This window comes from Watersipora subatra, chromosome 4 (genome assembly GCF_963576615.1).
Source record: "Watersipora subatra chromosome 4, tzWatSuba1.1, whole genome shotgun sequence".
Lineage (NCBI taxonomy): Eukaryota > Metazoa > Bryozoa > Gymnolaemata > Cheilostomatida > Watersiporidae > Watersipora > Watersipora subatra.
This window is the reverse complement of record NC_088711.1, coordinates 64953298-64966325: the sequence shown is the minus strand read 5'-3', so window position 1 is coordinate 64966325 and position 13028 is coordinate 64953298. Positions and strand designations below refer to the sequence as shown.

The 13028-nt window shown below is 36.2% G+C and overlaps 2 protein-coding genes across 2 annotated transcripts; both read left to right on the top strand.

Annotated features, from left to right (window-relative positions):
• The first annotated feature begins 887 nt into the window (after window positions 1-887).
• Window positions 888-2168, top strand: LOC137394506 (clumping factor A-like). The gene has a single exon (XM_068081230.1). It carries the CDS (start codon window positions 888-890, stop codon window positions 2166-2168), a length of 1281 nt encoding a protein of 426 aa, XP_067937331.1.
• Window positions 2169-2946: 778 nt separating this feature from the next.
• On the top strand, window positions 2947-12718 carry LOC137395088 (trichohyalin-like). Its single transcript, XM_068081879.1, has 11 exons — window positions 2947-3028; window positions 3565-3742; window positions 3905-3994; window positions 4102-4231; window positions 5531-5746; window positions 6587-6744; window positions 8043-8111; window positions 9316-9466; window positions 9735-9825; window positions 11107-11232; window positions 12591-12718. The coding sequence occupies exons 1-10, from the start codon at window positions 3013-3015 to the stop codon at window positions 11202-11204; spliced, it is 1197 nt and encodes a 398-aa protein (XP_067937980.1). The 5' UTR covers window positions 2947-3012; the 3' UTR covers window positions 11205-11232; window positions 12591-12718.
• Window positions 12719-13028: the final 310 nt, after the last annotated feature.

The window sequence follows — 13028 nt, the reverse complement described above, 5'->3', positions numbered from 1 at the left end:
TTTAACATGTCATAAACATGTTGTACATTTATCCTAAACAAATAGTAAGCATATCATGAACCTATCATTAGCATATCGTAAACATATCATAAACTTATTCCAAATGTATAGTAAACATACTGTCAACATATCATTAACACATCATAAACAAACTTAGATTTATTGTAGACATATAATAGGCATATCATGAACTCCCATTAACATATCTTAAGCATATTGTAAGTTTATCCTAAATGCATAGTGAGCCTACCATCAACATCTCATATCAATAACACATCGTAAAAGTATTGCAAATTTAGGCTAAACATATAGTGAACATATCATAAACCTACCATTAACATATTATAACTATGTTGTAGACATATCACAAGCGTACCAAAATGGCGCACTTTAAAACATTTGATCAAATTATTTAAGCAATGAACTCTGATGGACAGACCTAATTTGAACTGATTGATGCTAACTCTACTCATATATCTTTTGTATGAATTAGAGATATTCATATATATTGGTTTATGTCTATGTAATCCGGTGCTTTGAATTAGTTGATTGGCACCTGTTAAGTATCACCTCAACGACCCAACATTGCAAAGCCAAAAGTCTTTTGCTTCGTAATTTGCTTAAAAACTTGTTTTTTGTACAGATTATTACTTTGGCTTTTCAAAGAATATGAAACTTTTTTATTTAACTCATCTGGTAAAAAATTGATAAGGGCAGACACAGTAAGCAAAAAATAACACTTTTTAAATCCGTCAGCTAAACATTGTCCTTTTGTAGGTAAGGTACTCTGTGCATTGAAATGAAAAATAGCTTGTGATCCTATCGGTTCTCCCCAGAACAAACTTTTTAAAATTGTTTTTTTAGAGAGAGCTGAACAAGAGCAACTTATGCATGAAAAGTTGGCTAAAAAAAGGCGAAACCGACTCAAGAAGTTGGCCACTCAACAGAATAAAACTAAGAATGAGCTTCATGGAAAGTTTGTCAGGTCTTCCAACCAGTCTGATATAAACGTAAGTAACTCTGATATAAACGTAAGTGACTCTGATATAAACGTAAGTGACTCTGATATAAACGTAAGTGATTCTGATATAAACGTAAGTGACTCTGATATAAACGTAAGTGACTCTGATATAAACGTAAGTGATTCTGATATAAACATAAATGACTCTGATATAAACATAAGTGATTCTGATATAAACGTAAGTGATTCTGATATAAACTTAAGTGACTCTGATATAAACATAAGTGATTCTGATATAAACATAAGTGACTCTGATATAAACGTAAGTGACTCTGATATAAACGTAAGTGACTCTGATATAAATGTAAGAGATTCTGATATAAACATAAGTGACTCTGATATAAACGTAAGTGACTCTGATATAAACGTAAGTGACTCCGATATAAAGGTAAGGGACTCTGATATAAGCGTAGGTGACTCTGATATAAACGTAAGTGACTCAGATATAAATGCAAGTGACTCTGATATAAATGTAAGGGACTCTGATATAAGCGTAAGTGACTCTGATATAAACGTAAGTGACTCAGATATAAATGCAAGTGACTCTGATATAAACGTAAGTGACTCTGATATAAACGTAAGTGACTCTGATATAAACATAAGTGATTCTGATATAAACGTAAGTGACTCTGATATAAACGTAAGTGACTCTGATATAAACGTAAGTGGCTCCGATATAAAGGTAAGTGACTCTGATATAAATGTAAGGGACTCTGATATAAGCGTAAGTGACTCTGATATAAACGTAAGTGACTCCGATATAAAGGTAAGTGACTCTGATATAAATGTAAGGGACTCAGATATAAATGCAAGTGACTCTGATATAAACGTAAGTGACTCTGATATAAACGTAAGTGACTCTGATATAAACATAAGTGATTCTGATATAAACATAAGTGACTCTGATATAAACGTAAGTGACTCTGATATAAACGTAAGTGACTCCGATATAAATGTAAGTGACTCTGGTATAAATATAAATGACTCTGATATAAACGCAAGTGAATCTGATATAAACGTAAATGACTCTGATATTAATGTAAGTGATCCTGATATAAACATAAGTGACTCTGATATAAACGTAAGTGACTCTGATATAGATGTAAGGCTAATCTGCATAGTTTATTTGGCAGTGAAGGCAATTTAATTTCAGATCAAGGGCATTAAAAAGTTGGGGCAACAAGTGTCGGGTTTAATACCTATATTATCACCAGGGTGATAATATAGAAATTAAATCCTGACCTGCTGCTGTTCACAGGTCAAGCTATCTAAACCATGGCTGCTCCCAATTATGATAATAATAATTGTGGGCAAGATTTATTATAAATGTAGGCGATATGTAGACATATGCAATATATTTACAGAAACAGTAGCAGTGTATGAACTGTATTTACAGATATGTACATATATACTCGTATATATAACATGTGCAATATATTTGCACGTGTTATATATATACTCGTATATATATAACACGTGCAATATATTTGCACGTGTTATATATACGAGTATATATAACACGTGCAATATATATTGCACGTGTTATATATATTCGTATATATAACACGTGCAATATATTTGCACGTGTTATATATATACTCGTATATATAACACGTGCAATATATTTGCACATGTTATATATACTCGTATATATAACACGTGCAATATATTTGCACGTGTTATATATACTCGTATATATAACACGTGCAATATATTTGCACATGTTATATATACTCGTATATATAACACGTGCAATATATTTGCAGGAATATGATCTGTACATGGAACAACTGCACGATGAACTTGCGAACACTGTTGCTGAGTTGGATGAGGAAGAAGCAAAGCAGCTAAATGGAGTCGCTGTAACTGCAGGAAAAGACTTTGCGTCGCAACTAGAGGATGTTGATAACCAACTATGTGACACGCTAGCAAACAATCCATCCATAGATGAAGATACAGTTAGCAAGCTGATAAAAATACACAAGGCTGAGATGAAAGAATTTAACGGTATGTGATTTCAGGGATGACTCCCTTTCCTTTAGTACACATTTTACTTGTAAGAACCAACTAAATGATTTTGCCCATTTGTTGTGACAAATGGCAATGGTCAGGACTAACAGTGCATTGCTTACAGGCTTACGAGTGTAAAAAAAATTGAGATAGAAATATAATTATTGTTAATAGATATGTACAGGATGTGAAACGGTAAGGTAATGCCAGCAAGCGTGAACAAGAATTGAAATATTTAGGGCTTGCAAACATGAGTACAGGAAGAGATAGAGTGTGTACTGGAAGTGAAAGAGTGTGTATTGGAGGTAAAGAGTGATGGAATGTCAACAAGTGTGTACAGGAAGTGAGCCATGATGGAATGTCAACAAGTGTATACAGGAAGTGAGCCATGATGGAATGTCAACGAGTATTCACAGGAAGTGAACAAGCGATGTAATGAGAATAAGTAAAAACAGAAATTGAAATGTCAAAGCTTTGTCACAAATTTGCACAGAAATTAGATTGGTTAAGTACTGCCAACATATTACCTTCAGTGAACAAGCAGAATGAACGACAAAAAATGGAAGCAAAGCTGCAGCTGAAGTTGGCTGAGAGGAAGCAGCAGCGAGAGGAGAGCGCTAAGGAAAGTCAGGTGGCCTTCCAGTCGATAAAGGCTCAGCAGGAGGAAATGGTGCACAAGGTTTTACAGAACCAGGCTGATTTGACAGAGGAGTAAGTCTACCATTGTTCTACTTGCTGATGCTTTATGGCAGCAGCTGGCATTTTTCCAGTAAATGTTTCAGTAAACTCATTTTTGTATTCTTAAACACTGTTTCAACTCTGTCATATTGCCTGATCTGAGGAAATCTGTGATGCATGCTGCTGTATACGCAGAGCTGCTGCCAGGATTATGGAAGAGCACAAGAGAAATATGGAAACAATCAACAGCCAGCTTTCTATCAGTAAAATCCGGCAAGAGAAACAGTAAGTGTTGTTTTGCTATTATGGGTTGTCCCTTCTTGTTTATTTTAGCAGCATAGGAAGCTCATGTTTTGACTGGTTGTGTAATAGCAAGTACTCCTGACTGCTAGGTTGGAAGAGCGATTGGCCCAACGTAAGGCACGACTCGCTGAAAAGGAGCAGGAGCGTCAGAAGGCTGGTGCTGCTATGGCTGAGAAGTTACAGCGAGAGTTAGAGGAGGAGAAACAGAAGATCCGAAAGGTTCGACAGCAAATCATTTACTTAAATTGCATAATAACCTCATTAAAGTATTTGTAAGAACACCCCCCCCCCCCCAGTGCAGTGGCTGAAAAAGAGTAGAGTTGGTTAAATGTTCAACCTAGCCGTAGTTTTTGGATTGGCTTGACAAAAACTAAAGAACACAGTCTACAAGGCTAATAAGGCCTACAAGATGTTGGTGGGATTTAAGGCATCGTCTTTGCAGTTGATAAGATGCTTCTAGCCCACACTGTGATGCTGGGTTGCTTGGCCATGAGAACCATTCAGACATGTCAAGAAGAGAAAATGAGGCTGTACATCTGGGCTGGTCAGTTTGTCACAAAAGGAGAAAAGTTACGGTTGTTTGATTAGTAAAAGAGATTTGGGGAAACCTTACTAGCTAGGGAGACATTACTAGCTAAGGAGACCTTACTAGCTAAGGAGACCTTACTAGCTAAGGAGACCTTACTAGCTAAGGAGACCTTACTAGCTAAGGAGACCTTACTAGCTAAGGAGACCTTACTAGCTAAGGAGACCTTACTAGCTAAGGAGACCTTACTAGCTAAGGAGACCTTACTAGCTAAGGAGACCTTACTAGCTAAGGAGATCTTACTAGCTAAGGAGACCTTACTAGCTAAGGAGATCTTACTAGCTAGAGAGACCTTACTAGGTAGAGAGACCTTACTAGCTAAGGAGACCTTGCTAGTTAGTGAGACTTTATCTATAGAACAATAATTGTTTGGTTTACTGATAGTTAGTTGGTACTGTAGTTAGCTAGTACCATAGTAAGTTAGTACTTGTAGGGAAGAAATGAGTTTTAGAAAAACACTATCAAATGTGCTTATCTAGAGGAGATAAAAACGTACCCAAAAGAATGATTTTGAATTGTTGAAACAGGAACACATTGCAGAACTGCAAGAGCATAGTTAATTTTACAAAAAAGTTTGTTTCTACGTTAGCTATATTACTAACATTGAAGAAATATTATGCAAAGCTGATATTCTGATGGTGGTGATATATGATGTGATTCTGATGGTGGTGCTGAATATTGAGTGGTATCCTGTTGGATGCAATGAGGGTGGCTCTATGGCTGTTACGGAACAGGAACAAAACAGTGTAATGAGGGTAGCTCTATGTCTGTTACAGGATCATGCGAGAGACTGTAGAATGTAATGAGGGTAGCTCTATGTCTGTTACAGGAGCATGGGAGAGACTGTAGAATGTGAGGGTAGCTCTATGACTGTTACAGGATCATGGGAGAGACTGTAGAATGTAATGAGGGTAGCTCTATGACTGTTACAGGATCATGAGAGGGAACTCGAATCTCTAAAAAACAATCTTCAAGAAGAAACTCAACAGGCCTTGAATGCTCAAGAACTTCAAATCAGCCAAATGATTGGCCAACTAGAAGTCGGTCAGGCGAGGCGTAAGAACATTCTTCAGAAACAGGATAAACTGATCAGTGAGCTTGAGAACCAACTAGCCAACAAGGTTGGTTCACATAAGCAGGCCCCAACTGTATGGGTTTAGCTTTAGAACCAGCTAGCCAACACCGTTAGTTAACAAGAGCTGGTTGACTCACAAGAATTACCCCCCTGGCATGGGCGCAGTCTGAAAGTCAGCTAGCTAGCAAAATGGATTTACAAAAGCAACCCCCCAACTGCGCTGGCTTAGTAAGGGAAAATGATTGGTCTACAAATAAAAGTGATTCGAAGACATAAAGCACAAAGTTGCTCGATGTCTAAAGTGTGATAGTCTTCGTGTCACATTTTAAAACTATATATGTTGTTGCAGATGACCAAGCCGGTAAATATATGTGCTTTATATTGAAGCCAGCATTGATTGTTGTTTCTACTATGCTCTGTAGCTCCCTCTTCTGGCTCTATTTACGCTGCCACAAAATAGTGATTTATCATGAAAATATCAGATGGTGAATTTTCAAAAGTCAGCAATTATCTAAGGTTTATAAGAGCATCAATCTTATCCTAAGATTAGCTGAATGGTGAGATGCACATGAGAACATAACTCCAATATTAATGTTGAACAGGCTTTTAATACTCTGACATGCTGACTATGGCATCTGCTGTCTAGTTCTTCTGTTGCTTGCCTTATGAATCCTTCTCAATTAAAGCTTTATTTAAAAACTTCTTTACCATAGAATAAGTTCCTCGCATTGACTGTTTATGTTCTTTTTATCATAGTTCTTTGTATTTCAATAAAGGTCACTCAGTCTATCTATGCTGACTTAGACTAAAGTTTTTGCTGTTGGTAGCTAGTAGTAGCAGATTATTCACAATTTTGTGAGATACAGAAAAGACTGATGGAACTCTTTGTACATTCCTCTACAATTTTGATTAGTTTGGAGAGAATCCCAAAGGATACACGACGACTACAGAGCTCATGCAGAAGCACTATGGTCAGGTTGAAACCCTCAACAGCTCACTGCAAGCCACGAGGGAGCGGCAAGAACAAGCCCTGCAGGAGAAACTTGAACAGAAGCGTCTGATCAGGGAGAGGTAGGTCCCATGGTGGCGACTGGGTCTCACGGTGGCGACTGGGTCTCATGGTGCGACTGGGGTCTCATGGTGGCGACTGGGTCCTAATGGCTGCCTGTTAAAAACACATGTTGTAGGTTGTTAAAATGCTGGACTGTTTCTAGTATTTTTTTACCTTCTAACTTAAGGTTTTCAAGGTTATTAAAGTACAGCCATAGTTCTATTTGCGACAATCTCAACATGCCATGTTTGATGATGATGAACTCTTTATTGATTAAAAATAATACAAAAACAGAAAAACACCCTTTTTTGCGAGCCAAGATGAAAGGTTAATATTTGAGAGTGTATAAATACATTCTACAGTGTAATTGTTCCTGTACAGATTTTTACAGGGTTATAATGGTATAATATTGTAACGATAATATAATAATATATACAGAATGATACTTGAAAATAAAGATTGTATGAGTATTAGATTGGCAATTCTTGAGGTTTATTTTCTATCATCTAGATTAAGTATTGTTAGAACATCAGTCTTTTCGTGAGATTAAGGAGCGAGATGACTGATTTCCAGTTTTCTGTCGAAGGGTTAGTATGGGCTCTGGCAACATCATAGTCTGCACAGAGGTTTCAACGTCGGGTGCCATGTTTTCAACGTCGGATGTAAAACGGATGAAGTCCACACCTAAAATAATTTTGAAAATTTCTATAAATATCTTATATTTCTTTAAATATTTTAGCTTTGTGAAAATAAAGACCCTGAAAAAAATGCAAAGAACACAAATATTGAAATAGTAATATATAAAGGCTATATTAGCTTTCGCGTTTACCAAATCAGAATTGAGTGAGTCACTCCTTACATTGCTGCCATAACCTCTATCTCTGAGCATTGCTGACTCTGCTAGTGACTGAAGTAACCATAAAAACCTCTTTTTAATGATTATTATTTAATTCATTTAGTTTTTACGTGTAATTTAGCATTTTGCAAATTTTTTTTTTGTGATGTTCCTATATTACTCCTTTTTGCAATTGTAGGCTTTTAGTCAATGAAGGAGTTCTTTACAGTGTAATGTTATGGGAGTATTTCCTGCTGTGTGCTACAGTTTAACACATGTAGCAGATCTAAGAACAAATCACTCTCATACGTAGAGGTCCAGACTGCGTATTTGTGGTCACTCGTTCAGTCCTACAACTATGCTAAATGTTATCATGGTGAGAGTAGCATCACAGTTACATGATACGCTAGATCTTTCTATATGCGGTATAAAAAGACTAATCCTGTTTGCGTAAGTTTTTTATGACAAATGTTATAATTACAGTCAGATTCGTGAACAGATGAAGGCAGAAGCCCAAAAGGAGATGGCAAATATGAGAGCACGAGGTGCAGGGTAAGGAAAGTTTGGTATTGCACGCTGTTCTGTTTAAACAAAACAGGTAGTTTTGGAATATATAGATATATAAGTCTATAAATATATAAAAAATAAGACAAAAAGGCAAACACTGAGATTTATATATAATATGTATTATTAGGTAGTTATATGTACTATGTTTACTATGTTTATGTTTAAAAGTAATTCTATGACTAAATATAAATAAGATAAAGTAAAATTCAAAGAAACGGAAGAACTTTACACTAATATTAGTAAGTGGAGCAATTGTTTAGACTAAAACTTATTGGGAAGGTTGAATCTTTCTTCTGTTTTGCGGTGTTGCTCATCAGGAATCTTTTTTCAACCAAAAACACCTGATGAGCAGTACTAGGAAACTGATTTGTAGTGGAAAAAATTTGACTTCCCGAATAAGTTTTAGCCCATATATATACGTATTATATATACAGATGCAGGGTGTCAGGGTGGCCTAGTGGTAATGCCTTTGACTATCAACCATGATGTTGGTAGTTTGAGTCTTGCTTAATGCTGATCTGACAAACAGCTGCTAAATTGCTGGGTCTTTCGGATCTACACCATAACTTGGAGGCCCTGTGTTAGCTTTTTTGATCTAAAATCACATCCTATGTCAATTCAATAATGCTGTCACTGCCCTAAAAAGGATCTCACAAAAGACCAAAGAAAAATTGAATGATACATGATCAAAAATTTAACAAGGTCAAAAGACTTTCCATGCATGAGAAACAAATATTATTTTGTAGTTTGCATGTATTTGTTTAAAAAGACAAGTCAAAGATGTGAAGTTGTAGAGATTACACTGAGTGAGTGCTCATAGGATTTAAAACATACTGAAAACTTTAGAAATTATAAACAAAATCATGTTTGTAAAATTTGCAAGATACACAACAGAAAATTACACAAAGTGATACATTTGAGTTACATTATTCGCTACATAATATAATACATAATGTTTAAAATACATAAACTGTATTAGGTTCCCTGAGATACTTTTTAGGAGACAGAAAGAGCATGTGTATTTTCGTATTAAATTATATAACTGAATGAAATTTATTAACAAAGTGAACTGCCTACCTTACACATAAAATACCATAACAAGATGTTTCCAAGATGTCTACCCAATACTTATTTATAGCAGTCTAAGCTAACACGCCTAAATGCCTAATCGGATTGGTCCTTTTAATAGAACCGCATCAGACATCTTGGTCGACATGATGCTGCAACAAAGGCATGAAAAGGCCATGGAAGATTTGGAGAAGGAAATGAAGGTTGAGATGCAGAGGTCTAGAGACCAGATGAACGAACAGTTACATGCGGAAATGATGGCAGCACTCAGTGTAAGTACTGACAGTACACCAGGGTATCAGTATGTAGTATAAGTACTGACAGTGCACGAGGTATCAGTATGTAGTATAAATACAGACAGTACACGAGGTATCAGTATGTAGTATAAGTACTGACAGTACACAGAGTATCAGTATGTAGTATAAGTACTGACAGTACACCAGGTATCAGTATGTAGTATAAGTACTGACAGTACACCAGGTATCAGTATGTAGTATTGCGAAGGACGAGAAAGACATTGTTTAAGAGTTTATCTTGTAGGATGAAGGGAAGAATTTCATGGCAGAGATGGCTGCCAACAGTGGACTTACCAACAGTGACCTGACTGAGGCCATGGAAAATGCTGCCAAATGTATGTGAATGAAAGTAGTAGAAAGTCAGTAACATCTAATCTGAATTTGCTCTGAACTTCAGCTAAAAATTGATGATATTGCTATCCTAGCTTTAAATATGAAAAGAAGGGAAATAAATGTGGCAAATCAGAGCGAAGTAATCTATTACTTCATTTTGTTCCTGAAAACTACCCATGATCGTATGTTTTTCTAAAATCCAGTTACATATGAGTATCATCTAATCTAATAGCTGTAAATTATGTGATTGAAGCAAGAAGTGTAAGTAGCGAGATTATCAGGTGAAACAGTAAGTAACTGGACTTACATAGTAAGTGAGTTGAAGTAAGACATGAATGACATTTTCCTAGTTTGTCTTCAACTTTTATTTACCTCAATAATCATCTGATGATGACCAAAATGTGTACAGACTCAACTCTGACTCAACTGTGACATGACTACTAGAGACTATTAATTGATGGCTAAACAAGCAAACTCTTTCTTTATCTACATTGCGTGCATCTAGCTTAACATGTGCCTCTGGTGATGATGTTCATTCCTACTTGTGTTGGTCTGTTAAAAGTTACTTCTCTCGAGTCACTGTCGTTGGTATTTTCTGTCAAAATTAGAGAAGACTAACTGTTAAGTGCTCTTCAGTTGTGAGTTACTACGAGTCCCTATAAGAACAGGCATTCATCTACAGGCCTGTTTATGAAGTCTCCATAGCAAAAACTTGACTGTGTCTGGGCCAAGATTTTGTTTATATGTGGTATCAATAATGTTACACCAATAATGTTACACCTGTTACAACATCATGTTACCATAGCTACTAAACATACAATATCGGTAATAAACAGAAACCATGATAACACATGTCTCTAAATACTCAAGATTACCTTAATGGTTGTGGGTTCTTTTATGAATAATAATACATCAGATCAAGTTTAATGTTTTTTTGTGAAATTATAAAGATTTTTGATGTTATGAACTAAACCACCTTTCTCTTTCACCTCTTCAGTTTTTATATTGTTGCTGCTGCTGTTTCTGTTGTTATTCAATCTAAGCCAAACATATTAGTCATTACCAAAAATAAAATGTCTTATAAAATAATTTGTGAATTAAAAGAAATGACTTGAAAAAGTTTCAAACCTTGCTTTGATGTATTTTTGTTCCAGCATGTAATTTTGTCAAAGTTAACCTCAACTGCGTGTAGCACCTTATAGATACTTCTGTGTGTCTCCGTATTTCCAACCTACCTTACTACATGTAATCTTCACCCAACCCTACCTTGGTCTTCCTCACAGCTATTCAAGCCAATGATCAAACTGTCAAGAAACTCGCGAAAGAGATGAAAGTTAGAGTGAAGACAGCGAAAGGTGAAAGGTCATATGGTGGCTTTTAAAGAGTTGTCCTACTAACCTGCCTCCTAGGTAACAGCTGTGCAACTAACTCAATAAAGTTACTCTTGCTATCTAGCTGCACGCATGCATTTTAACACATTAAATTCTAAAACAATATTTTATTAAACACACTGCACAGTAGAGTCAGATTTTAGAGAATTCCAGCTTTGCACAAAAAAATCCCAAAACATGAACTTAGCATCAATGAGCCAAAATGCCACACTTCTAACAGTTTTTTTAACAGCCTGTGTTTTTATGTTTGTTTGTGAAATCAGGTAAGGGATGCCCACTAGCCAATCTAGCCATAAGAGCTATATTACCTACTAGGTGTTAGTCTAAACTTTAAATCTATAACACAAAACTCTACCGAGGCTTAGTTACTGCTGAGTGTTATGATAGAATGCATGCATCTTCTGATTGGCACAATAAAAAATACGCATAAACGAGTTGAATTGTCTCAAATACTGTATTAAGTCTATTATTATTAATAGTTACAAGAACTGCTACAAGTCGAAACAAGAGCTCCTCAGTTTTCTTATGACTACTTGCGCCATTGAAACTAACCTAACGGCTTATAAATTATTTAGAGAAAATTGAGTTCTATAAAGACGTTCCCAACGTCATATATACATACAAATACCGTTTGATGACATCAACCTAGCTTGCTTGTTAACAGAGCTGTTTAATACAAGCCATGGTAACCTTTGCTAGCAACATGTGAACTTGCATAACATACAGTTGAGATCGGTGCCGTGGATAACATAAGTACCAATATAACGTGCTTTATATAACACAAGCACTTACCAACCAGCTTGTCACATATAATGTAAGCACCTGCCCTTGATGATTATAACAAGTGCCTCTATTTAAAATTAATGGTGTCAACGTTACTAGTAAATTGCCAGCTATTTCAAAAGCACTTCCAAATATCGATAAAATTTTGTAAATCATACTTTAAATGTGGAATACATCTGTTGAAAACTTTGTATCTAATTCCTTCATTCTGTGAGACCGTTAGTTCCTCTGTCTATTCCATGGTCAGTTTTTGTTGGATTCTTGGTCCTGTAACCATTTCAAATCTGGCCCAATGCATCGTGACCATTTCCTGTCTGGTACCAATATGCCATGACCATGTCCTATCTGGTACTAATGTGCTGTGACCATTTCATGTCTGGTCCAAATATGACATACCATTTCATACCTGGTACCAATGTGCTGTGACCATTTCATGTCTGGTTTAAACATGCCGAGATCATTTCTTATCTGGCCCTATTGTTCTGTAACTCAATTAGACATTCTAGCAATGTCAAAAAATTCTTTCTACTGAATGACAAATGTTACTAGTTCCTATATTAACAAACCCTTACAGAGATTGTTCATCGCTGTAGGAGGCCGAACAGATTCAAGGGCAAGGCTAATTAGCGAAGATTTGAACCCGGTAGAGGTCCACCACGCCTCTCGAAATCTCATGAAGCAGCTGAAGATGCAACAGCAACAGCTTAACCTTGATGTCCCGTATTAGTATTACTAGCTGTACTAGTCGCCTCCTGTTGACTCATCTCTAATAAGCCTGAGAGAAGCTCGATGAGCCTTAGCTCCGAGCTTAGCCTGCCCACCCTCCATCACTATATATGACTAATATTTACATCATTCCGTCACACAGCTATATAAATAGCTAGACCCAACAGCTTTACGGTGATGACCAGCATTCACTATTCTTAACATACAATTCATTGTGTGAAAATGTCCGCTAAGAGAGAGCTCACCGACCTTGGGTTCACTTTCGATTCTGACAAAATTATTTTTAAAACTAGTATTGTTGAATT

Excerpts from the sequence above, each read along its gene's own strand:
- LOC137394506 (XM_068081230.1), top strand. The coding sequence starts at position 888 with ATGCATGAAAAGTTGGCTAAAAAAAGGCGAAACCGACTCAAGAAGTTG.
- LOC137395088 (XM_068081879.1), top strand. Across the intron at positions 5,747-6,586 it reads CACATAAGCAGGCCCCAACT|TTTGGAGAGAATCCCAAAGG; the intron begins GTATGGGTTTAG and ends AATTTTGATTAG. Across the intron at positions 9,467-9,734 it reads AAATGATGGCAGCACTCAGT|GATGAAGGGAAGAATTTCAT; the intron begins GTAAGTACTGAC and ends TTTATCTTGTAG.